Source organism: Colletotrichum higginsianum, chromosome 2, assembly GCF_001672515.1.
Source record: "Colletotrichum higginsianum IMI 349063 chromosome 2, whole genome shotgun sequence".
Classification (NCBI taxonomy): domain Eukaryota; kingdom Fungi; phylum Ascomycota; class Sordariomycetes; order Glomerellales; family Glomerellaceae; genus Colletotrichum; species Colletotrichum higginsianum.
Window position 1 is genome coordinate 1,054,225 of NC_030955.1, and position 25,167 is coordinate 1,079,391.

Sequence of the window (25,167 nt, forward strand, 5' to 3'; positions counted from 1 at the left end):
CTTCCCTACGGCCAGGGGGAGGGAGAGAGGGAGGTACTGATGGTTCCCTTTCCTCTCTTTGAAATTGACAAACCATCCGAGTCTCACAGCGGCGTCCAATCTTCAGCAGAGAAGAGGAGTCTCAAGGAGGGTAGATGGTAGTCTGGTTCATATATCCTGTCCTCCCTAGACTCTCGTCGTCTAGTGTCATTTTCAAGACCCGGAGATGGTGTCAGAGACATCAGATGGCACATTGTTCAAGAGAGCGAAAGTCCGCCGAGGCCACGGGAGTACTTCAACACGCGGTCGAGCAGCGCCGGCGTGAGCCTTTGAGACAGCCCACTTCTCGTACCCCATCCCGGCAGCCAGGTGGGTTTCCCTTGCGCTGTGATGACGGCCCAGCCAGTCTGGACGTTCGGGGTTGGCACGGCCAATATTCCGAGGCGAGAAGGGCGCGTAAGCGGAGAGAGGATCCGTGGCTGGCTTGACAGAGATGCATGGTGATGAACCGGACACCAGCCAGTGTGGTGGAAAAGAAGAAGAAGAAAAGATTAAGGCTCATCAAGGGCGACCAATCCGCGGTCAGCATCGCCGGCTTTCGCGATCCGGCCCTGTCCAAGGAGACTCTTGGAGGCTTGGAGGCGTGGAGGCGTTGGACCCCCTCGGGAGACGTGTCGGCAGAGGCTTCGTTTCATCTCAGGCGTCTGCCAATTGGGGCAGAAGATTCCAGCCCTTGAAGAAGGGCCCCGCGACCAAGGAGAGGGGGGCACGGGACGGGGATGAGTGCTCGGTACCAGCAGCGCGGCCCAAGGCGTTCCTCCTGGTTGGATGTTCGCTTTCGCCGTCCCCAACTCTTGGATTGCCACGCGGGAAGTGGCGTTCGTCACCCCCTTCAACCCTTGGTAGAAACGCACTTCATCATTCCAAGGTTTGGGCCTCTCGCTTGAGATGAAACTCGATATTGGCCTCTCTGTTTTACCGGTTGTCGCCAAGCGAGGCCTAGGCCCTCCGTGAGGTCCAGTGATCTTGCATACTGCCTCCAAGACCTCGTCGAGAGACATCAGGGCGAGATATATTGGTGACCTTTGTACGACCGGGGATAGTGCGAGAGCGGGAAAACGGTACCTGAACGCCACCGTGCTAGCGGCAGTTCTGTACTCGAATCTAGCAGCTGCAGGATTTAGACAGCTGGCGCTGGGTACTTTGGTTGCCTTTTCTTTTGCGTGTGGGTGTCGACATTGTGGTTTTTATTTATTCATTTAAAGTCGAGATGACACGTACCCGAGACTTACAAACCTCACGAGTTGATGGTCGTGGCCTGCTGCAACCCCGACAGGTGCCTATTCAGTCACTTCCTCCCACGAGAAAAGGGGGTTGGTTCATTAGAGGGAAAAGTCTTTGGGGGTGAACCACTTGGCAGGTGATGTTGGCTCTGCCGAAGCAGAGCGAGTGTCAGGGCACCCATGGACCAAGAGCCCAAATAACCGTTCCTAAGCTGGCCATTCGTCCACGTTGGAGAGGAAGAGAAGGGGGGGGAAAAAGAGGAGCATGTGAAAAGGGTAGAGGCACCTTGCCAACACGGCTTTAGTGCGGGTTGAGAGGCGCCTAGACCAGCGCAGGTAACTCCCTAGGTTGGCCGCGCTTCCAAGTCTGATTGGCTGGAAGTAAAAGTGCAAGGGGGGTTCGTGATCTTAAAGGGGACAAATGTGTGTGGATGTGCTGGAGGTTGGGCTAGATGCGTGCTGGGTGCGTGGCATTTGGGTTGCAATGTAGAAAAGAAAAAATGGGAGAAGAAGAGGAGGTGACAGACGAGCATGTTCTAGACAGTGCGCGTCATGGAGAAGCCTCATGATTCATGTAGCCCATCTCATTAGCAAAGAGCTTCGCTTCATCATGACGGTGCAAGTCAGCAGCTCCCGAGCACCGGGCCGGCACATGATGGTCCTCTACCCCCTCCGCTCGGTGAGCCGGCGCTAGCAACCCCACAATCCCCCGCCGTTTTGGATTCGGTGGTGTCGGTAGCACTTCGGGGTGATGGCCGCAACGGGCAGGTCAGGCGACGCTGTCACGACGCGTAGCGTCCCGTCAGCGAGCTACCGGGGGAAATGTGCTGCAGAGCTTTTCTGAGAACTAACTCCCGGGGGCGCTTCTCCACGACGGTGTTGCGTTGCAGAAATGGATTCAACGGGAGAAACGAAGTTTGTGGCACAAACTCATTTGCAAGCTTCAGATGACGGAAAACGACTCAAGATTAGTTCGTATGAGCAACGAAAGTAAATGCGACTTGTTATCGTGGTTTGGATTCTTTGCGCTCCACCAAACGGCGCGGGTGAAAAATGGCTGGAAAAAATTAGTTCGACACTCTCAATGAACTCGGATCGGTGTGTGTTATGCGAATGAACGCGAGCTGCTCCAAAAAGAGTCTGGGGGGGGGGGCGGAAGTAGAGACTAATTATGATTAAACCATTGAAGAGCCAAGAATCGCCTTGCAGCAGATCGTCAACAACTTAACACGCAGAGGCTCATAGATTATTGTTCATTTGCGCCAAAGTCCAAGACATAGTGAGGAATGACTATGCGCTTCCCACAAAGGTGGCTGACTAGCTAGAGAACGCGCTCGGTTTAGAACTGGGAAGGGAACAGCGCAGCAAGCAGCTCGTCAAAACCTCGCAATGAATGGAAATAAATTTTATAGGCGTGCAGGAGGCTCTGACTAGTTGGTTCATGGTCTATTGGGCATACAAGAGTCGACTCTATTTGTCGTGTCTTATGTTCCGCCAGCAACTGCAGGGACCTAACGATTTGCCATCCGATAAAACACGCTTGAATAGCAAATGATCTTTCTCCTGGCTTAACGACGCGCGATGGACTCCTCCGAGGTGTTGGTTGCTGGCGCAACATTGGCATCGGCAGTCTTGCCAGCAGCTCCAACCTCGGGGGAGTTGTTGTAAGTGTAACTCTGGTCGTGATCGCTACCGTTCTCCAGATTTGCAAGCTTCGCTGCCCTATTACTCATGGTTTAGTATGAAGATTTGAATGGGACGAAGAACAGGCTGCACTTACTCCTTGCGCTTGATGTAAACGTTGAGGACGTGGGTTGCAACGATGAGTGCCAATGCACAACCGAGGCAAAACGAGAAGCCTTTTGGATAACTCGGGGATTCGACCGTTGGGAAGGTCAGCAAGGGCGTCCAGGCCGTCGATGACTGGGCGATGATGGTGATCATGACCAGCGTAAACGACCGCTGCTCAGGAGAGTCTCGGAGGATGGTGTTGACCCAGCCGTGCAACACACTCGAGAGCGCGTTGGACCAGTACATCGTCGCGAAGGCAAACCACTTGCCGCCTTCCGGCACGTCCCAGACCACGAGCATGATTAGGCCCGTGACGTTCCACAGCGAGGCGAAAGTAATGGCCCATGCGGGGCCCAGGACGAGGTCGGACAGGAAACACGCTACGAGGTTGTACAGAATGCCCAGGGCCGGCGCGATGGTGCCCATCTCGTTGACCTGCGCCGGGCTGTAGCGGCCCAGACTCTTGATCCACAGCAGGAAGCTGCCGGTGCTCTTGTGAATGCCGGCGTTCCAGAAGAGCACATCGACGAGCACGACGGTCCAGAACTGCGGGCTCAGGAAGATCGTCTTGAGGTGCCCGAACTTGAACTTGCCGCGCGTGACGTGTCCTCCACGTTCGAGGCGAGCCTTGGCAACTTTAAGATCATGTTCGTTGAGAATCCAGGTATTTGGCTGCTCGACAGTGCCGGGGAGGAGGAAGTAGCCGAGAATGCCGACGGGGATCGTGATGATGGCGCAGATGATGTACATCCAGCGCCAGCCGGACATGCCGTGGACGCCCTCGAGGCGGTGCGATGCGCCTGCCGCGATGAGGCCCGCCGTGAGGGTTCCGAGGTTGAGACCGGTGTAGAAGATGCCGCCTCGTCGCGCAATCTCGTGGCCTCGGTACCAGGAGCCTGGAAAAGAAGTCAGTATGGAGGAGGATCTCTACGCGCAGCGCTTGCGACGGATTGTGTAAGACGAGTTGTGCCTACCAAAGACATAGTGCATAGCCGGGAAGAAAGCAGCCTGGGGATAACGCGTCAGCAACACAAAAGCTCTTGGAAAACTCATAGCACCCGAGTGGCGCGTTACCTCGAAGAAGCCGACCATAAAGCGGTAGGCCGCCAACTCTCCGAATGAGTTGGCGCGGTACTGCAGGAGGGTAAAGAGACCCCAGAGGATATCCATGGCGGGGATTGTCCAGTACATCGGGATGTACGTGAACAAAAACATAAACGGGACCATGCCAACAACAGCGCCGACTGTATACATGGTCTGCAGCTCGACAAGCTCGTTGCCCTCGAAGCCGAGCTCTTCCTTCATGCCTCCGACGTAGGCATTGTCTGTCTCTGGTCAGCGCCGGTGTTCCCCCGGGATGACGGCTTGGGACCTACTCAAGTTTGCCTGGTCTGTGCTGGGATGTTAGCTGATGTTACGTATAATTTGTGAGACTGGACAAGACCATACCAATGTACTTGACCCAGTAAGCCAGGACAGCGTAGGGGACGACGATGAGGTCCAGCTTGATGATGAACTTGCGCTCTTCTTCAGAATCTTCGTCCGAGTACCACTGAATGTGGTACCACTTCTTTCTGGGAACCGTGTAGTCTGCCATCTTGGATCTGGTGCAACCAAGCTGCGCGCTGCTGGCGAAGCTGATTTGTATCGCTTGGGGGGAGAGAGGTCGTTTCGAGGCGGGCTCTCGCAAGACTTCGAGATAGGACGGTCGAGCCTTCCAACACGTCTTTATCTCTCAGATATCCGGACATGGCCCAGCTGATATCTGTGTAACGACTTGCCGGCCGCCGGAGTTGATCTACCCCTGCACGTCGTAAAATCCTCCCACATTATCGATGGCGCGAGAGCATCTCTTGCTTGTGCCATGCGAATCGCCCATCAGACAAACCGGTAATTAGTGGGCGCGATCCCCGCCCGCCGAGGCGCGCTCCCGGAAGTCGGGAACCGTCCGACATCGCCCAGGACGGCCTCTCTCGTGGCAAGATCAAGCAACGACAAGCTTCGATGCGCCAGGACCCTGCCGGGAGTTGACCGACACGCCGCACGCCGGAACTGCAGAGGCCGCGAGATTCACCCGAAAAAGGTCGTGTGGGTGGGGCGTGTGGCTGTTCGGCGTGGATGAGATAGGCTGCGCACGGAGGGGTTGACGCGTTGGATTTGCTGACACAGACATGCTTAACGGCGGGAAACAAGGTTGGGAACTCGGAATAGAGATTTTTTGGAAGGATTTTGAGTGGTGTTTGCGGAGTATCGGAGGCATGACAGGGTCGTTGACTGGAAGGTTGGCAATGGCGTGCTTTATCGTCGTGATGGTGTTAGAGAAATGATAGGCAGCCCGACCTCAGCCCCAGTCATGGTCGACTAATCGTCCATGTTCATCTGTCCGACGTTGACGGATTTGACGAGGTTTTCCATTGTTGGCAAAATCACAAGTGAAAGTGGTGATTGATCGATCTGGTGATAGCTTCGTGATTTCGTACTGTTGTTGTTGTTGTTGTTGTTGTTGTTGTTGTTGTTGTTGTCTAAGGTAGGTATGGAGGAATAACGTGGGCAAGGGCCCTGAAGGCCAAAGTGGTCAAGTTCCATTTGGTGGGGTAGGCACCCAGGTGAGGCAAGTGTGGCCCCAAGCCGCTGCTTACCGCCGATATTCCATCCTTATGTCCGATAACCTCCAGAACCAACATCTATCATTGCCGTTTAGTTGGCAGAAAAGCGATTGCAAGGGACAAAGACGGAGCGAGAAAAGGATTGCTTTTAATAGCCATCCCGTGTGTCCCCGGATCTTCAGCCGGTATCCGCTGGCTCTCGATCTCCGTGATCCCCATGGAACATGTCAAGAGAGGTCGCTTTGGTTTGGCTACGTAACTTAGTCGACGGCTCGGAGTCTTGAGCGCCGCTCCCGAGAGAAACAGCCGTAGGTTCAACTGACTGTCATTTTTATTGCTGTTTGGCGTGTGTTGTTATCGGCCGAATCGTCTGCTTAACATGAATACCGAGTTGCAGGTAACATGGAATCACCCCCCTGCTCTGAGACATTCAGGTCCTGAAACTTGACCATTCGGCTATACCGGCCGCATGATAAGGTCGTGTCCTTACTTCAAAGAACCATCCACTGCCATCTCAGCTTTTGAAACGATGGCGTGGAGAGCATTAAGGACATACACTTTCAAGATCTTGGCCGTGGCAGTTCAACTTCGAGCTCTTCTCGCCGCGGCGGCTCGTTTGCACCGTCCTGTTATGACTCTCACCACATCGCTAGACGCAGATATCCTTTCAAACAGCTGGTTTTCCAACAGGATTATTAATCAAGAATACTCAACGTATTTGCTAGTCGAGGTCATTTTATCGCATTTCTATACCACAGCGTTTCATCCGCCGCAGCCCCAGGCATAATTATCCGTTGTTTGACGCCCATGTGGAATCGTCAACGTCGATCACACAAAGTATGGATGACAGATGAGACGCTCCTAAAGACTCTCGGGGCTACGTAATAATGGGTTGCGATATGTGCGCGATGAGATATAAGAGCCTCGTCACTCCGCGCATTCAATTGTCCGTCATCACGCCATCCGCTGCTTAGTTCTGCATCTGCATATTATTCTCCTTTATTGTTGCTGGTCACCTTCATCTACTGAATAAATTCAAAATTCCATACCTTCCTCATCAGAATGCACGTCATCGTTTCTTCCGTCCTGGTCGCCGTGTTCGCCATGGGCAATCTCGTAGCCGCTGCGCCAGTACGAAACCCCTCTTCTATGCTCTTGACTGACAGGGTCTTTCTGAGTGGAGAAAACATTGATACTAACCTCTCAATAGCAAAACAATGCCCGGGAACGCTTCAAGAAGCAGAGCTGCCAAAGCCAGGCTTGCATTGACTCTGTTGACTCGGGCTGCCCACTCAGCAACATCAACTTCGTGCTTGGTGGTTGCGACGACCCCAGCCAGTGATCTATTCGAAGACAATATTGACAAAGAATATGAGGGTCTACAATCACTTGGAGAGCGTGTGGGGGAAAAACTAGGGGCCGAATTCCGGAACCTATAGCTGGTTGACTCGCCGAGAAGTCTATGTGGCAAGATAGTAATCTAGACCTAGTGATTTCCGAGCCACTGAGCTTGTCCTAATTACATCTGATTGTGATTCTGATTGAGCAGAGTTGGCCTCAGATAAGCGGCGAACATTATGAGCGTGATGTCCTTGTCTGGATACGCACGTATACATTCTGACTTGGCCTAAACGACTAGGCTCGTTGTCATAGATGTCAAGTACTTGATCACTCAGATAGAGTCTATTGTAGCTGCTCCAAACCCGTTGAAAACTTTGACTAACTCGCGTTGTTGTTCTGTAAGGAGAATGGCAAGTATGTGCCTCATGTCGCTGGCCAGAGAGTCAAGAGAAATTAACTGCGTTGTTTGACAGCAACACGATGCTTGTTATTCGGGCTTTATAAATAATTCTGGGACCAAACTTGCTTGAAACCAGGCAACGAGTGCGCGTCTAGTTCTCCTTTGATTCTAGACAAAGGTCTGCAACGAATAAACAGGTGTGGGGGAATGGAGAAGCGGATTGAGACCATTTACTGCGTAGAGTATGCTTTTGCCCAAAATAGGCAAACAAATCAGCCGGGTCCGTCACGTCATAAGAATTTCAAGGTTAGGGGATCATCAGATGAGCGGCGATAAATATGGGTGCTTCTGCTCCCTCACTTCGCTGCGGCAAACGGCAAGGGCTGGTAGTAGAATGTACGGTTCCATCTCTGGCTCAGAGAGCCGAAGGACATTCGCCTTTTTACATCTCCGTCTCGGGCGGACCGCATAGTTGCCGTCCCTGTACTACCGCAACGGAGGAACTAGAAGGTCACAACCCATTTCTGCGATGTTTCTACTGAATCCGTATTGGGGATTACGTAGTAGGGGTCTCGGGATGTTTCGTTGAAGACCAGAACAGAACCTTGTCGACCGGACAACTCCAATTGTTAGCCCGCGGCCAGCTGTGAGCCGGTGCTCCAACCTGACTGGTCCATTCGTCATCCCAAAGCTGCCAGAGAAACACGTATCTCGCGTCAGTACGGTTTCACACCGCACTCAACTGGTTCGGCTGCCCGGTTTGGATTGGGGAATTCCGATGTTGCGGGACAGAGTCGGTGTATTTGCCTTGATGTATATGAAGAATAAGATTCTTGTTGGAAATAGAGACGAGAAACTCTGTCGTTGTTCTTTGACAGTCTAAATGCGTAAACATGGATGTCTTAAAAACGAACCCTTTCTATCTCGGTGGTGCCCTCGTGTCCATCGCACTGGCTGCAGTATGCTATTACATCACAGATATGCTACAGGATTATTTGACTAACAAGAACATAGTACATATACGCTGGTATCACGAACCCGCTGTCGGATGTTCCAGGGCCATGGTACACCAGGTTCACGACGCTGCCCTCGACATTCAAGGTCATCACGGCTCACCACCCCGACTGGATCCATGACTTGCACGCAAAATATGGTCCAGTGGTGCGATACAGCCCATACGAGGTCGACATCTCTGATCCGCAAACATGCCAACGCATCCACAGCGTCAAGACGGGCTTCCTCAAGTCTCCCTTCTACTCTCTTCTCATCACCGACTCCTCGAGCGTCTTCAATGAGATCCGTCCGGAGATTCATCGGAAGTACAAGCGGCTCTTGTCGAACCCCATGTCGGAGACGGGCTTGAAGACATTCCTGCCCCGCATTGACAGCAAAGTGCGCCTTGCAATTGAGCGCATTCGCGACGAGAACACGACCCGCGGGGCAGCCGACATCGCCAAGTGGTTCATGTTTCTTTCTTTTGACGTTATTGGCGACCTGGCGTTCGGCGAGTCTTTTGGCAACCTGGAAAGCGGCAAGGTGTGTTATTTTGAACTGCGGAAGTTGAGAGAAGGTCAACTAACCAATAATGTTGCAGAAAAATCGCTCAGTCAACGACTTCGTCAGCTTAGGCTTCGTCGGCGGTCTCCGGTCCATGTTTCCCACCATCGCCAAGATCTCACTCTATCTGCCAATTCCCGTCTTCAAGGAGGCTACCGCCATCCAATATCGGACTTTTGACTATGCTCAGGGCGCACTCAACCGCCACGCCAAGCGCGTGGAAGAAACAGGCTCCGATCCCCACCCGACTGTGTTCTCGAAGCTCTACAACGCCGGAGAGGAGGAGACATGGACGCCGATAGAGATACGCGACAACGCCCAGGTATTTATTGTCGGCGGCAGCGACACTACCGCCAACTCCATGATCTACCTCGTCTGGGCCGTTTGCAAGATCCCCGAGATCAGGGCCAAACTTCTGAGAGAGCTGGACACTCTTCCGGAGAACTACGGCTACGACGAGCTCAAGGAATTGACGTACGTGAACTGGATCGTCAACGAGACTTTGCGGCTCTACACGGCACTTCCGTGCGGACTTCCTCGACTGGTGCCGCCCGGCGGAGCAGAGCTTGCTGGCCAGTTCGTTCCTGGTGGGTTCACCGTCACCACGCAGGCGTACAGTCTGCACCGTGACGAGCATGCTTTCCCCGATCCATATCGATTCTACCCCGAGAGATGGGAAAACACCACCCAGGAGATGAGGGATTGCACCATGCCATTTGGGGGTGGGGCCAGAAGTAAGTTTCCATGTTTTGCCAAATTTCGCGTCATCTTTAGCTCGGCTTTAACCTTTCTCACAGCTTGCCTGGGTCGACATTTGGCGCGGATTGAACTTCGCCTGATCACCGCCCGTTTTTTCAAGGCTTTCCCGAACGCAACGGTGTCTAGTATAGAGGGAATGTGTGACAAGGATATGGAGCCAGCATTGCACTTTCTAATGGTCCCGAGTGGACATCGTTGTTTGATCAAGCTGAACGGGTGAAGACCTTGCACAGAATTAATGCCTATAGATCGGATCCGAACATGAAATATATAGTAGGAAATACAATGGAAAGTAACGCCGATCTTAATCCAAGCTCATATTTTTCTAGGCAGAAAGCAAGTGGAAATGGCAACGACCCATGAGTATCAAATACCAGGGCGGCATCTTTTTGGCAAAAGCGAAAACTATCTGTTACAAAAATGGCGAGAGAGCCATTCGAAATTTCTTTGGCTCACACATCATAGTCAATCCCACTTAGCAGGGTCGTACTCGTCCACGTAGCTGATGTACTCTTCACCAGCCGCCACCCAGCCCCTTATTCCACCAAACAGGACGACACTTCTCATCTTGTCATCCTTTTGGTCCACAAGGTAGTCGTTGAACCATCCTGCCGCTCGTGTACCACGACCTCGAGACGAGCCTTGCGGAGCTGCTGCGTGAATAAACTGTCTGCCTAGGAATCTGACAATAGTCTACTATTAGGCGGAGCTTACCGCAGTACCAAATAACGGTGCTGACGCCGGCTGCTTGAAACAAGCTGTACAGCGTCGGGATAGATGGGTAGAGAGTTTGAGCAGGGAGGTTGATAGAGCCACGAATCGTGCCGCCCTTCGCCACCCGTCAGCGATCAGAACAAAACACCTCTAGTTGATCTTAACGGCGGGGAACGACAGCGTGGGGGCAATTAACCTCGTGGTCATTGCGGCGCAGGTCGACGAGAACGAGATTCTTCGGGCCGCTGCTGTCGGCACATTTGATGGCACTCATCACTTCACTGGGCGTCATGCCGCCGTGGTTGGGGTTCTTCGGAGGCGGATAAATTGCGTGCCATGGCACTTCCGTTGCGCTCATGGTGGCAGCGGGGTTGCAAACTGCTCCTTTGACCTGATGAGGCTTTGACTGAACCTTTTTGGTTGGTCAGTACGAGAGAAGAGATGGCTAGAATTGCCCGCCTGCTTCACTCAATGACGGCTTTTTAGGAATTATCGATTCGTAGCTAAGAGTAGGCAGATACTAGCTAAGCGTGTATTTATAGGAGTGATTAGGCGGGATGTTGTACCATAGGAACCCAGACAGACCAAGCTTGCTCTCAATCTCGGGGACCATCGCACTCCCTGGTCAGTGTATTGTTTTCTGAAATGTCACTGTCCGATATCGATTGGCCAGAAACCATTGACCAATCATCCTTTTACCTTCCGTCACGCGCCAGGTTCTTTCTCAACTATGACATAATTGTTTTAGCTACCAGCGTCCGTCGATTATTTGATAATTTGTTAGTGCCACCCACCTGTCTCAGCGAAAGAGCCTGAAAGTAGCATGTCACTGTCTGCGTTTAGTTGGTTCGTCTAGGTGAGCATGTGGATGGGAAGACTCACCATGAGAAAACAGCCTGTCTAAAGGGCGCCTGGTGTTGGGTATTTAACCTGATCTGCATACTCAACACTGGCTGCATTCCAGTCAACTCTTCTTCCACGGCACCGTATTCAACGCAGCAAGACTGGCTCGAACAAATACAACTCAGGCTATGCATACTACTCCCCCAGACGCGATGCCAAAAGCACGACCGACACATTGTCCCACAAACCCTGACGTGGCCGTCATCACTAATGCCACCGTACCGACCGAGGATCGAGACCGCAACGATCCGCTTGGCAAGCCCAAAGATCAGAGCTCGCAGGATGATCTTGAACAAGGGCTTGCACAGGCGGGAGACGGAGAGAAACAGGTCGCCGAGCCCGCCATGCCCAGGCAATCGGCTGACGATAGAGGCTCTGCTTTCAAGGCTTTAGGCTGGCTTGACAGGCTCCTAGCTCTCTGGATCTTTCTTGCCATGGCCGTTGGCATAATTCTAGGCAATTTTGTCCCTGACGTAGGTCCGGCTCTACAAAAAGGCAAATTCACTGATGTGTCAATTCCTATCGGTATGTGCCCTTGAGTACTTGTGGAGGATGGAATGCACATTACTAACGATAGATAGCCGTCGGCCTACTCGTCATGATGTACCCAATTCTCTGCAAGGTGCGCTTTGAGTCGTTGCACCAGGTTTTCGCACACCGCGAAATCTGGAGGCAAATCGCCTTCAGTGTATTCATCAACTGGATTGTTGCCCCCTTTCTCATGGTACGTGATTAGGTATTCATCTTTGTCACTGCTCAAGCAAAGCTATGCTAACAACACGCCCGTCAGCTTGGCCTAGCTTGGGCTTTTCTTCCAGATGAGGATGGACTTAGAGAAGGTCTGATTCTTGTTGGGCTTGCAAGATGTATTGCCATGGTATGTTGAGCGTCCCCATGTTCGGCTTTTGTGACTGACTCAGAAAAATGCAAGGTCTTGATATGGAATGCGCTCGCTGGCGGTGACGCCGAATACTGTGCCATTCTCGTTGCCATCAACTCGATCCTCCAAATGGTCCTTTATGCGCCAATGGCCATCTTCTTCATCAGCATAATTAGTGGCGACTCGGCGGCCCAGGAAATTTCTTACTCGACAGTTGCCACAAGCGTTGCCGTATTCCTCGGCATCCCCCTCGGCGCGGCCATTATCACTCGATTTCTGGTTCGTCGACTAGCCAGCCCACGATGGTTTGATGTCGTTTTCATGCGCTTTCTTTCGCCGTGGTCGCTTATCGGTCTTCTGTACACGATTCTTATCTTGTTCGCCTCTCAGGGTCGTCAAGTCGTGCAGCAAATTGTATCAGTCGCTCGCGTTGCTGCACCACTGATCGTATACTTCACCGTCATTTTCTTCCTCACCCTTTGGCTATCGCGTCGCGCTGGTTTCAACTACTCGCTCTCAGCGACACAGAGTTTCACGGCTGCTAGTAACAATTTCGAGTTAGCCATTGCTGTGGCCGTTGCATCCTTTGGACCGGATAGCCAGCAAGCTCTTGCTTCTACTGTTGGGCCCTTAATTGAGGTTCCAGTCCTGATCGGGCTCGTGTACCTGGTCCGTTTGGTAGCTAAACGGTGGCACTTTACGGCATAAAGGTGGAATGCATCTAAATGGCGTTGTAAACACTAGAGCAGGTAGATTGATGTTGTGAGGGGAAGAGGCAGAAAGTGACGAAAACCATCTCGCATAGTACCTAGGTTAAAGATAATTAAGAATCAGCCTGAATAATGTTGTTTTTGCACAGCTGTGAGGTGCTCATGCTTCCACCCTTACTGGAGCGGGAGGGAGTCCTGTTCAGTAGCCGGCTACGTCATCACTACCATCACGAAGAGAGTAAACCTACGACCGCCTTCAGGGGTTGACTGAATCATACTGAGAGCAAAAGAATCCCGCTCTTCTTGAGCTTCAGGAACTTTCAGACTACAGTTATTACCTTCGTTTGCTTCTTAAGACACGTCGATGCTCAAACATGATTCCACCAGCGAGGAGGCAACACAACGTCGCGAAGGTTTGTGGAGACTCAGCCCTGTAGTCCAAGCTAGGCAACCGTAGAGCGATTAACTCGCAAGCTGCAAGATAGTTGCATATAGCTTTAAAGATGGTGAAATGGAGTTTCCGGGGTAGCAACCGTCCGAGTGGCCAGCAAAGGTCGTGTAGGTCAACTTTAATACTGTCGTTACAAAGTTTGTCCAAAGACGGAGAAGACGCTGCGCAGCGTTAAAGAGAGGTTTCTTCAATTCCATCTCAAATCTACAATCTTCTGTCATCAGTGAGCATACACGTCTAAGGTTTCCTGAAACGGCTATTAGCCCAACAAGTGAAAGTAAGTCTGACTCTGTCCTCTCATGGAAGGGATGATGTTGATGCCGAACCTGAAAAACCCTGCCTCTAAGCCATGCGTGTGAATTCCTCATCCACTTTCCTCGCCCTGGGGCTTGCGTCCACGGCTGCCGGAGGTAGATTGACCATCGTCCAGAACAGCCCATTTGGCACTATTTGTGCAACAACGGCAATCCAATGGACTGGTTTAGGCGAATTGACTGCCAGGGGCCACAAAGGCTGCCACGGAATGTCTGTCCCGGGCATGGGTGAGCTCTGCGTCGATGCGGACAAGCTCCGCGCACTGGTCCGGCTCAGACACCAGTCTTTCAAGAGGTATTTGAACGTCGACGAGTCGGTGTTAGGAACCGGTGACATATACAACGCCTGAAAAATCCTGTAATTGAAAGTGAGCCCCTGCTCCTGGCACTTGGCCAAGGACGATAGCGACCCCCCAAGGTCGGTGAAGAACAGATCGAGACCCTTTCGGCTACTGTAATCGCTGCCGAGCAGACGTCCGCAGCTACCTTACCCGAGTGCTCTCAGCCTGCGGAGCCGTCGAGGAGCCGCAGAGGGATGGATGGGTCGTCTGGATCTAATGTTTCACGGTGTGGGTTCAAGATTGTGTGTTCCAGAACAAGTTTGCATTGAGAAATCCTTTGCATCAGACTCGAACCAGGAAAAGACGTCTAACAATGTCTTTTGAGAAAAAACACGCCTTTATCCAGGTCCTTAGTGCAGAGAGAGAACGGTACTATTAAATCAAACATCTGAATGAAATATACAAAAAGTGAACAACAGCATTCGCTGTTGACCTCAAAGCAAAGCTATTTAGGCTAGTGATTATGATTTGAGAGATGGCTACACATGACGATGGTTTCAAACGATGGTCGCTAAATGAGACTGGCTTTGGCCGTGTAATCTACTATCACTCGAAAGACTTGTAGAGTAAGAGCCAGACTTTACTAGTAGACTACCAAGAATGAAGCTAGGGGCTCGGGTGTAATAAGGCAATACAACTGAAGTATGCGCATCCGACAAGCTAGCAGTAGAAACAGGCCAAATGCAACAGTTCCCTCCTTCAAATGAAATCTATGCAACACAACGACAGGAAGGTGGCCTTGCTTTTCGCTGAAATTCAAGCCAGTAAAATCCATAACGGGCCTGAAAATCTTAACAAAACCTTGGGTCGTCACAAAAAGCCGACCTGACCTTGAAATAGTCGAGTGTACTGCAGCTTCCACCCTCAATCCAAGCAGTCCACTGCGAGCATCCTCCTGGCGGGGGCGAACGCTTGCGATCAATTTTGAGATCGCAGCCAGAGAAAAGTCCTTGTGAGATGAGGCCGCCAGAGTTCCAAGCAACGGGACCGACCCTCGAGGTGTAAGTGCCCTCATTACGGCCGGAAGCACGGCTATTACAGGTCAGCAAGGTGGCTATTATATTGGAAACAAGTCATACACAGTGACGATGCATCTGTCGGTGAGCCAATGCCCCACAGCAGCAGTTTCTGTTCTTTCTTCGATGGCGGAAGCGGAAGTTGATGCCGCAAGACTTAGGAGAAGCAAGGATGGCGACAAGAATTTCATCGTTAATGTCTGTGGGTGGTGGGTAAGATTTCTTGATGATGATGATGATGATGATGATGATGATGATGATGATGATGATGATGATGATGATGATGATGATGATGATGATGATGATGATGATGATGATGATGATGATGATGGTGGTGGTGGTGGTGGTGGTGGTGGTGGTGTTTGGTTCTCGTCTGGAAAAGGCAAAAGTCTCCCGTTTTAAAGGATGCCCAGTCGACTGCGGACATGTCAGTAGGATTGGCGCAACGACCCTGGATGCCAACGAGGCACTATTGAAGTTTAAGACACACTAGAAATACTACGGTGGTGGATACGATGCTCAATCTTACACAGCTGGGATCGCGTCGAGTCCATTAAACTTGCTCAGGAGACCAGGGAGATGTACCGCTAATTAGTTCTAGCAAGGCCAACATTCACCGGTACAATAATTACTTTTCCCACTCGTGAGAATATCTGAGACCAGGAACATTTGTCTACGGTGCGAAAGACACAAAGAATCTTTTGATACTGTAGAAAAATCGGCTACGTAGAATAACAGTGGCGTTGATTGATGCAAAGACATGTGAAGCATTGTGGTAGTACTGGTTCAGTTGACGTCCGTATCTTTTCCACTCTTCCTCTCGAACGGTCAATGAAGTGTCTTAATATTGAAAGTTTCTTAAAGTTGCATCCTTAATTCAGGAAACACAATCGGCCGCTGATAAAACCATATCCGGGCCCTCAAAGCTGTATGAATTGTCAGTCAAGGTCAAGAGCACCAACGTTTGAAGCCGTGGCAAGGTTACCTTGGAAGCTCTAGTGCCATATTTCCCAGTGAATCGTTGGCTTCTCATATGGTTTGCCAGATGTGTGGGATCCAAAAAAGAGATCTGAAGGACCTCGTCGCCTTTGTTCCGTCTCAACAACTTTCTGTAAAAGGAGCTTGCCTCCTGATCGCGATGCCAGTATCTTTCGTTATCAGCGTCCTTCCGGAATGCCTCCCCTTGATCAGAGTCGTTTGAGCCCCTGAACACAAAAGAATCCTCGTCGAAGATAGCGCCTGGCGAGATGAGCATCTTATCGCGATATTTTGAGCTGATCTCCCTGGCTATGGCGACATGGACCTCTGATGGTAGCCCCGAGGGATGTTGGTTTGACCACTCGGGTGAGGGGAAGACGCGAGTAGTGTACTTCGATACGTGGACAAGGGAGCTAATGACCTCGGCCAATGTCGACATCCAGAAGCCCTCAGGGTGCTCTTTGATGATGTGAAGGAAGAGATTTGCAAACAAATCGAGATTGACACCCGTTTTTTGATGAGCTGGATGTATGACAGTCAACCCAGAGTGAAGAAGCGGAGTGTCCAGCGCTGTGATGGGCAGCCAAATTGTGGAAAGAAATGCCACGGCCTCGCCGTTTTGACGTGCGATGACGATGATCTTGTCATCTAAAGCACTGCATGATGTTGTGTCGAAGACCTGGTACTTGGGGAGAGGATCGAGGCACAAGGCTCCCAACTTGCAAAGGGAATCTTGCAAAGTCGTTTTTTCAGCCAGACTCATGCTGAGACCTGGGTGGTCCAAGACCTCGATGTTATAAGTTCGATGCATTGAAAAATTGAGTTGATGAGTTGCTTGGCACGAGAACGCGTTTCAAGTTGCCTTGCTCTCCCTTTTCAACGATGTCAGCATTGTAGCTGATGGTTGCCTGTTGTGTGACTTGTCGTTGAAAGATAAGGACTGGAACCAACCCCCACGTTCCGCGGATGCCGCTTTAATGTCTCTAGCTTGTAATAGGGGAAAAAACATGCCCCCACCACAGCTTTGGACCTAATCTAGCCGCCGCAGACAACCCACCAGGGGACAAACCAGACCCCCAGCAACGATGATCCGGATCGGAAGAGAATCAGATGTCACATGACTCCTATTCAAGTTTATTGTCCCTCCGCAGATGAAAAACTTGGTGCTGACGTCTACACAGTACAGGAGGCTTTTTCATCGGCCGGCAACAATCACCAAAGAGCCTGGGTCATGATGCCCAGGACTAGCAGAAATCAAGCAAAGACACTTCTGAGTGATCAATACTCGTTACTCGGCCAAAAATATAAGTGCTATTGAATCTAATCGTAGAAGAATGTTCATGGGGTCACATCCACTGTGAAGTGAAGTAGGTATTACTGATGAAGTGTATAACTACCCAAATGCGTGGGCTATTGAAGTAGAGTGTCCACTTGCGATTCCGTCCGAGCACCTCCGGCTTCTGCTTGCCTCACCGATAGCAGAGAAACCTACCGGACCATATCAATTACTCGTTTCATCATTGTGTGTTTGCAGTTTTCCCAAAAAATTGATTCTCATTTGTTTCATCTGACAGCCATTACTATCGTAACCCACATGTGCAACGGCTGCCCAAAGCAGCGCCTACGTCACCTGGGTGCTGCGTCCTCATTGTTTTTGCCTCGGACATCGCCTTTGTACCGTACTTAGTTGTGTCTACTGGCTGTCTAATAAGCGGTGACTGTTTATCTATGGGTCTGCTCAACACTTTGAGGTCGATACGAGCTATTTGTTCACCCCCTAGTAGCACTCGCCCCTTGAATCCGCACCCACAGACTCGTATTTACAACGATTACTGATTGGAAGACTGCGTTCATGTGGGTTTCTGAATTGGACAAACTTTCGTACTTGTGTGCAAGGGACACGACTTGAGTATATATAGAGCTGTCTACGTCTGTCTGGGAGGCGTTCTTTTTTAGTTTGCCAACATCTTCTTTTCAGCTTGCAAGACAAATCTGATTGCATACATCGTGGAAGATCCAAACTAGCACAATGCGTTTCAACTCTCTCGTCTCCGCGGCCTTCGTCGCCGCGTCCGCGGTGGCCTCCGAAATCGAAATCACGAACGTCGGAGCCAAAACGCTGGCCAACTACACTCTTACCTTCGAATTCGACATCGTCAACAACGCCGATAACCAATCGGCTCACTGCAATGCTGAGTGGTACGGATCCATTTTGTATTCTTCGAAAAAGGGTGCTGACAGTGTACTTCAAGGGATGACAACCACCGGGATTTGAATGCCGTTTGCTCTTCTCCCTTGTACAACGCGACCATCTACTTTCCCAACGGCTATTCTGGCATCCAATACTGGGCCACGTTCATCGGTATCATGGACCGCGACCACCGATTTATGGCTACTGTGGAAACTGGCTCGCCTAGATACACTTGTGGGCACTCAGGTACCGAGGGTGTTCTCAGCGCCTGCATGACTGAGCCCAATCTCCATCTCGAAACCGTTGAGGTTTGAAGCTGTGCAAATGACCTATTGGTCAAGAACAAAGCAGATAGATTTACATATTGAGCTTGAGAAGCTCTTTTTGAGCAATGGAAAAGTTGCCGTCATCATTACATTAAATGTGAAAACCTGAGAGCCTGCATGTTTGGCGCCCTCAACGTCATCAAGACAAATCAAAGGAGGTCATCCTAGAATTGCTGATGCTAAAGAAATAGCCCGGGGCATAGTTTGTCTCACAAAACTTTTCTCAGATTAACCGTTGCATTCGAGTTTGGGCCACTCGGCCATTCACCGATGACATGTATAATGCAACAGTAACATTTCCTTGATAAAAATGCAATGCTTAAATGCGTGAAATTGATCATGGGCGCCCTGAAGGTGACAAGCTTGCAGCTACTGACTAGTGGGTTCAGGCACACCCTTAAGAATCTGCATAGCAATTCTAAAGCATGGAGTCTATACACAATTACTGATCTGATGACCTTGTGCCGACCATTGCCAGGGTGTAAAGATCTGGCCACCGGGACCCAAGTAGACTGTGATCGGTTATCCGCGGACAGCGACACTACCCCCCACCCACCCCGGTCAGTCAGTTTTGAGAATGATGAAGCTATTCAGTTTACGGATAAAAATGGAGAAGATATATTGGAACGCAGAACAGCTGAGACCAAAGCTCTAGCCCTCCTCGTTATCCCGAAATAAACGATGGTCAAGATCTTTGCAACTATGGTAAATTTCGTTGACCTTAGTGAGCAGGTTGAAGCGGCCCGTTGAAATTGAAATAGTATCGAGGCATTGATCTATAGCTTTTAGGATCACTGTCCACTTCCTCGGCGCCCCCCGCTAAAAGCACAATGTGGAAGCCCATATTTCATTTGAGGGCTCGTGCCATCCGCTGAAAATAGTCTACGACAACGGCTGCCCTTGTCCTAATTTGGAATGAATGGAGTCTTTACTATCAATCAGCTGACGTCTCAAGTGTGAAGAACTCTGAATACGAGTCCAAGAGGGGCTACCTAGAGCTTGATCTAGACCCAGGCTGCGAATGGGCCAGATTCCGAATTTCCCCTTTTTTGGTGCCTCAGAGCCTGGGCCCAACTGCTTACCGCCGATTGGTTTCAAACCGAATCAAGAAAGGTTCTCGCGTTCTCCATCGCCGAGAGACTCGGTTTTTTTCCTGTGTTCAAAGATCTCGATAGGTGATCTTGCTCATAACTTTTAATACTGGCGAGTATAATCAAGAACTAAGGGCATATTCAGGACCCAATAAACGTATCTGACTCCTTGTTCTACGTATCAGATGTAGTGTTCCTAGACCAAGGGTAGATTACCAAAGTCTCGACGATCAGGATAGCATGTCGAAAACGCCTCTATATCTGACACGATCTGCGAAGATACATCATCCATGTTGACACTGAATGAAGACGGGAAGGAGTTATACTCGGGAGATACTTTGGGTCACCTAATCAACTAATACTTTGGCGTTATCACATGCTTCATAGAAGTCTTTGGAAGCAACTGTGGAGTTAGAATTCTTTGACACAGACAAATGCCGAAGTAGCTGCCCCGAATTGGAGCAGGTGACAGGCCGTGATTGATCCCACTGGTCGGACAGAATACATCTACACGAAGTATGTTTGATTGTGTATTTAATGATAATTACGGGGCTTTTTGACATGGACGTGAATTGCAAATCTTGCATCGGTTCAAGACCTGATCAAGTTTGCTTGCGCCTTAGTCAGTCTGTTGCATGAGAGCGAACGTAATGTAGCAAAGCTTTCACGGACCATATCCCTGAGATATGGGCCCGACGGACGACTCGTAGAACTGGGTGTAAAACCGAGACTAGATTCGGTATGCTGCCGTCTTGGCGTGATAGTCCTGCGGGGAACGGCGGGCCGCGGACAGCCGGTGGTTTCCTCGATTTTCACGAACCCTGTTCAGTTTTAGCACGAGATGATCCTGGCTTAAGCCAATGACATGAATCGTGGCATTGGCCTTGCAGCATTTTCGAGCCATTTTGGATGCAGTTGCCTTTCTTCTTGGACGAATGATGCTCCCATTATGCTAAGTCTACTAACCCATATCAAGGCGCCAGCGACTGCAGTGATAACCTGCTCCTAGACCTGCCGTTACCAAGTTCTCATCGCTCTCTCTAGCTTGCGAGCTTAACCTGTGTCATTCAAAACGAATGACAATGTTGCTTAGTAGACTGCGCCCACGGGCTTTGTTCAGGCGAAAAGCTTTTGAATCCCGTCGTATATGCCACTGGTAAACATTAAAACAGCCCCGTTTAAGAATGAGGACTTTCCTCCAATTTTCACTCTGGTACTTTTGTAGCCCCTCATGGCCTCATGATTTGCCTTTTACCTATGACCAAACTTTTGTATCCACATGTTCACCTCATCTTTGTTGTTCGAGGGTAGAAGGAAACCTAGAACAAATCTAGACATGGTGATGGGTAAGGAACTGAATTTAGGTAGGTAGCACTCTTTTAGAGTTCGATAATCAAATCCATACATGGGACCGACTTGCGCGAAGTGCCTGAGACTTGCCAAGGAGAATCGATCCATGAACTCGGATTAGTCCTCGTATAAGTGATACAGGAGGCCTTTCTGTCTGGGCATGCCGGCACTTTTCAGAACTTCGTCGGAAACCCAGTCCTCTATTCCAATACTAAGTATTGTTTCAGATATCAACGGTGAAAAAATGGACAGTTTACTGAGTGGATTAGCGCTTTCGATGCTTTTACGCTCGGTCTCCGCTGTCGCTGGTACCATCAGCCTTCCGATCGAGGTCCAGAAATCGCCGCAACTTACTCACAGGGCCACGGGGGTCAAGGACGTCACTCTCGTCAACAATCAAAGTGATATGAGTGACCGATACTACGGCATCAAAATCGACGTTGGCACCCCGTACCAAGAGCTGTCTCTGGCGCTGAACACGAGATCTTCCGACACGTGTAAGTTTTGCCCTGTAATCCAGCTGGGATACCGTTTCTGATCACAAAAAGGGTTTCCCAACTTCAACCCCGTCAAGTCGAGTACTTTCGTCAATGGATCTTTTGGCTCTATTGAAGTGGCTTACGGGGACCCAACTACGATCCCATCGAGCGTCCAAAAGTTTCATCTGGACTACTTTGAAGATGTCTTTAGGATTGCCGGAGTGAGAATTTCCAAGCAGCGTTTCGGTATACCGAGTAAGGGACCCGATGGACTACCCACAGGTGGGCTTCTCAGCATCGGCCCTAACCTGCAATTTGGCTACGGACGGAACAAGCCGTTCAACACCATCGTCGACAGCTTGGCAGCCCAAGGTGCGATAGCAAGCCGGACATACAGCGTTGATTTACGAGGCTTTGATGAAAAGAAAGGTTGGCGAGATTGCCTTCGTATTTGTGGCCTTGCAGTATGCTTACCGTATTGGTAGGCGTTCTGCTTTTCGGTGGTGCCGATACAGGCCGTTTTAGTGGCGAACTTGTGAGGCGTCCGCTCCTCAAAGATGAGCTCGGCACTTGGGCGTGAGGTCCCCGACCGTAACACTACTAAATTGACGAGAGATGGTGTTGAGGCTGACTGTCTTATTATACAGGCCGTCTATTGCCCTCACAGGTATGGGCCAGACAAGCTCGAATGGCTCGGTGCAAGCCTACGGCGTAAACGCCGCCGACTCCATCTTCACGCTGGACACGGCCAACCAGTACATGCGGCTCCGCCACTCCTTCGTCGACCCTTTGCTGCGGGATTTAGGCGCGATCAACGACGGAAACGACTTGTACACCGCGCCATGCTCGAAAAGGGATGGACCTGGCAGCTGGGACTTCCATTTCGGAAATGCGACGATCAAGATCCCATACAAGAACCTTATTCTGGACGCAACTGTGGAAGAAAACAGCGACTATTGCCTGGTCGCAATCCTGGTTACGTGGAAGGGACAACTCGTCCTTGGAGGCAAGTAATTGAACAATGATCTCTTTTTCGTCGGTGGTTTGACAGACGCTTACGATGGGATTCCACAGCACCCTTCTTCCAGTCCGCTTATCTCAGCTTCGATTACGACAACAAAAAAGTTGGTCTGGCCCAGCCGGCAGACTGTGGGGGGAAGGTTGTTGCTTTTGACAGCGGCGGTGATCCCATTCCCAAACTGACCGGTTGTGAGCCAAAGCAGTCGGTGGCATTCATTTGTTCTTCTTTAGAGGCCTGAGTGAACCTATAGGGGTTTCTGTTAGACTATAACGTTCTTCTATTCAAGGTGTAGATATCAGATAATTTTGATGAGTAGAGCCAGATGGCAGGCTGTTCTTGGACTTGGTGTTTAGCAGAACTTGCTTGTAATCAACACTGGCTCGGTGGCTTAGAGGCTGCCTATAGGGTCACATAGATCGGAAACAAATAATCAATAGGTCATTTTGGATAGCACCGCGAAATATTGGAGGTCAACTGAGTCCACTGGCGTTTGACTTCCACAACACTTATCACAACTGTGGTGGCGACGATTTTGGAAGGGAAGAATTGGCTAAAAAAAAAAAGTAAAACCTCTCACTAATACAAGTCTCTATTTCTCAAGGAATACATCATCCATCTACATGTTCCCATCTTCTTTGAACCCTGGTACGCCATACACTATTGTATTAGTTCAGATCTCCATCCACCAACCTTGCCACCACTCCTGGACCAAGACCGCATGTCCGCTTCTGACTGTGCCATCAACTCATTGACGACATCGTTCGTTACAAATCAAACGGTCACCCCGGCCAATCTGATGTAACATTGCTTTGGCTTACTCGTAATACCCTCGATGGGCTCGTACGATGACAACTCTTTACCGCAGGGCAGCAGCTCAAAGTTCCAGATGATCAAGCTTATCAACAGCCTCAACTCCAGATACGCCAACTTGCGTCCGAAGCAGCCCCTGGTGCCCAGACCGAACGGAATGGTTGGACCCGCGGTAGCATTGTAAACCTCATTGCCTGTCTGCTCGTCCTGCATCAGCCACCGCTCCGGGCGGAAGACCTCCATGTCGTTCACAGGCCATGATCTGATGCCACGCTCCTTGGCCGCTAGCTGAGACGTCTCTCCTCGCAGTGTCTCATCGATCTCATTAGGTGGCGAGGTAAAGCTAGGGCCAAAGTTCGGCAAGAACACATGCGTACCCTCTGGGATATGGTGGCCGAGGATCACGGTGTCCTGGGTGCACTGTCGATCTATGACTGGGACGGTGTGGCCGACCCGCAGGATCTCTTCAATGACGGCATCGAGATACGGAATTTTGGCCTTTGTGATTTCGTCATGCGTAGGCGCACGCTTCTCGACGAGGGCTTCGGCGTGGGCGTCCCATAGGTCCTGTCGGAGCCTGGTCTGTGTTCGCGGGTTGTCGGCCAGAAACTTGACGCCCCAGCAGATAGTTGTGCTGGTAGTATCGTGACCGGCAACGACGAAGCTGAGAAGCTGGTAACATTAGTTTAGGACCAGCCTATGGTAGATGGTGTGTGAAACTTACTTCATCCTTCATAGTCAAGGACCAGTATACTGGTTCACGACCTTCCTTTTTGGCGAAGGAGCGCTCGCGCTGAACGATGAGATCCACGGCGCACTTGACCCATGATTCATTCTCCTCGTCGGATTCTCTCTGGAGCTTTTCCACAGCGTGGGAAGCCTGCTCTCGAAGAAACTCAGTCCTCATGTTTTTGAGCTTCCTCTCATGCGGCTGGAAACCTTTCAACCACCAAGCAAGTTTGATGAAGCCCGAATCTGCGACATCCTGGACGAGGTCACCAATGGCCAAGGTGGCTTCGATGGACTCGTGCGGGCGGGCAACGGGGAAGTCAACCGGGGTCCCTGCGGCAGCCGGGTCAGGGGACTGTTGCACCGTCTGCTCTTCCGCCGCTTTAAGCAACTCGATCTGGGGAGGTAGAGCCCGATGGGGGTAGCTATCACCGAATCCGAAGTCCAAAACGGCATCGAGCGCGGCGAAATAGATATCCTTCTCGGCGCTGAACGGTCGTCCGTCGACGACGCGAGCCTTTTGCTTCCACAAGTCGATGAGCTTTGTCGCGCTCTCGTAGATGTTGGGAGCGGCAACGCCAGAGAGGAAGCGGGGAGTCATCAAGTCCTGCAGAAGCCGCCGATGGCTCTTCCATTCCTGTCCCGACTTCAGGTTGATGTGGAAGTTGGGGGACTCGCCGCCCAGCAGAGCGATAGAGAAGTCAGAGCGATCGAACTCCTTGCGGCGCATGAGTATATCTTGAGCCTCGCGGAAGTCGCTAACAACGACGATAGGCTTGGAGAAGGGCGTGATGAAGAGTTGGAAAAGGGGACTGGAATGGCGTTGGCCCTGTTTGGCCATCCACCGTAGAGGGCTCCCGTTGGACTCCTTGAGCATCGTTGGGATGTCACCGAGCAAGGACTGAGTGGCGGCTGGGTTGTAGGGAATTCCCGCAATGGGCTTTGGGAGGAGATATTGATATAGAGCGTAGAGCGCAACGGCGATGGCTGCAGCTACAATGCCAAAAATCCGCTGCGTCGTGTCCGGGATTTGCAGAAGTCCCAGCTGGAACACCACTGGTTCTATGGCGTCGGCAGTCGTCATTTTGAAAATGATTCGATAAAATTTAGATCTCTTGTAACTTGTATGAAATTTGATAATAGTCAT

The 25,167-nt window shown here is 50.8% G+C and overlaps 9 protein-coding genes across 9 annotated transcripts; 5 read left to right on the forward strand and 4 right to left on the reverse strand.

Moving 5' to 3' along the window:
* Positions 1–2,830: 2,830 nt before the first annotated feature.
* On the reverse strand, positions 2,831–4,650 carry CH63R_02067 (Major facilitator superfamily transporter; the record flags this gene model as incomplete). The annotated part of the gene is made up of 4 exons (XM_018297042.1): positions 2,831–2,984; positions 3,043–3,949; positions 4,028–4,384; positions 4,503–4,650. 4 exons carry the CDS (start codon positions 4,648–4,650, stop codon positions 2,831–2,833), a joined length of 1,566 nt encoding a protein of 521 aa, XP_018161858.1.
* Positions 4,651–6,721: 2,071 nt separating this feature from the next.
* On the forward strand, positions 6,722–7,001 carry CH63R_02068 (uncharacterized protein; the record flags this gene model as incomplete). Its single annotated transcript, XM_018297043.1, has 2 exons — positions 6,722–6,790; positions 6,870–7,001. The coding sequence occupies 2 exons, from the start codon at positions 6,722–6,724 to the stop codon at positions 6,999–7,001; spliced, it is 201 nt and encodes a 66-aa protein (XP_018161859.1).
* Positions 7,002–8,293: 1,292 nt separating this feature from the next.
* Positions 8,294–9,936, forward strand: CH63R_02069 (Cytochrome P450; the record flags this gene model as incomplete). The annotated part of the gene is made up of 4 exons (XM_018297044.1): positions 8,294–8,359; positions 8,415–8,936; positions 8,995–9,691; positions 9,755–9,936. The coding sequence occupies 4 exons, from the start codon at positions 8,294–8,296 to the stop codon at positions 9,934–9,936; spliced, it is 1,467 nt and encodes a 488-aa protein (XP_018161860.1).
* A 245-nt stretch (positions 9,937–10,181) lies between these two features.
* Positions 10,182–10,788, reverse strand: CH63R_02070 (Arsenate reductase; the record flags this gene model as incomplete). The annotated part of the gene is made up of 3 exons (XM_018297045.1): positions 10,182–10,357; positions 10,431–10,545; positions 10,627–10,788. The coding sequence occupies 3 exons, from the start codon at positions 10,786–10,788 to the stop codon at positions 10,182–10,184; spliced, it is 453 nt and encodes a 150-aa protein (XP_018161861.1).
* Positions 10,789–11,461: 673 nt separating this feature from the next.
* On the forward strand, positions 11,462–12,921 carry CH63R_02071 (Arsenical-resistance protein; the record flags this gene model as incomplete). The annotated part of the gene is made up of 4 exons (XM_018297046.1): positions 11,462–11,858; positions 11,915–12,057; positions 12,124–12,210; positions 12,265–12,921. 4 exons carry the CDS (start codon positions 11,462–11,464, stop codon positions 12,919–12,921), a joined length of 1,284 nt encoding a protein of 427 aa, XP_018161862.1.
* A 1,899-nt stretch (positions 12,922–14,820) lies between these two features.
* Positions 14,821–16,462, reverse strand: CH63R_02072 (uncharacterized protein; the record flags this gene model as incomplete). Its single annotated transcript, XM_018297047.1, has 3 exons — positions 14,821–15,061; positions 15,203–15,462; positions 16,124–16,462. 3 exons carry the CDS (start codon positions 16,460–16,462, stop codon positions 14,821–14,823), a joined length of 840 nt encoding a protein of 279 aa, XP_018161863.1.
* Positions 16,463–18,052: 1,590 nt separating this feature from the next.
* On the forward strand, positions 18,053–18,528 carry CH63R_02073 (uncharacterized protein; the record flags this gene model as incomplete). Its single annotated transcript, XM_018297048.1, has 2 exons — positions 18,053–18,222; positions 18,276–18,528. The coding sequence occupies 2 exons, from the start codon at positions 18,053–18,055 to the stop codon at positions 18,526–18,528; spliced, it is 423 nt and encodes a 140-aa protein (XP_018161864.1).
* A 2,697-nt stretch (positions 18,529–21,225) lies between these two features.
* CH63R_02074 (Secreted aspartic proteinase) lies at positions 21,226–22,474 on the forward strand (the record flags this gene model as incomplete). The annotated part of the gene is made up of 4 exons (XM_018297049.1): positions 21,226–21,478; positions 21,530–21,889; positions 21,946–22,036; positions 22,108–22,474. The coding sequence occupies 4 exons, from the start codon at positions 21,226–21,228 to the stop codon at positions 22,472–22,474; spliced, it is 1,071 nt and encodes a 356-aa protein (XP_018161865.1).
* Positions 22,475–23,252: 778 nt separating this feature from the next.
* On the reverse strand, positions 23,253–25,104 carry CH63R_02075 (Cytochrome P450; the record flags this gene model as incomplete). The annotated part of the gene is made up of 2 exons (XM_018297050.1): positions 23,253–23,963; positions 24,016–25,104. 2 exons carry the CDS (start codon positions 25,102–25,104, stop codon positions 23,253–23,255), a joined length of 1,800 nt encoding a protein of 599 aa, XP_018161866.1.
* Between the last annotated feature and the right edge of the window lie 63 nt (positions 25,105–25,167).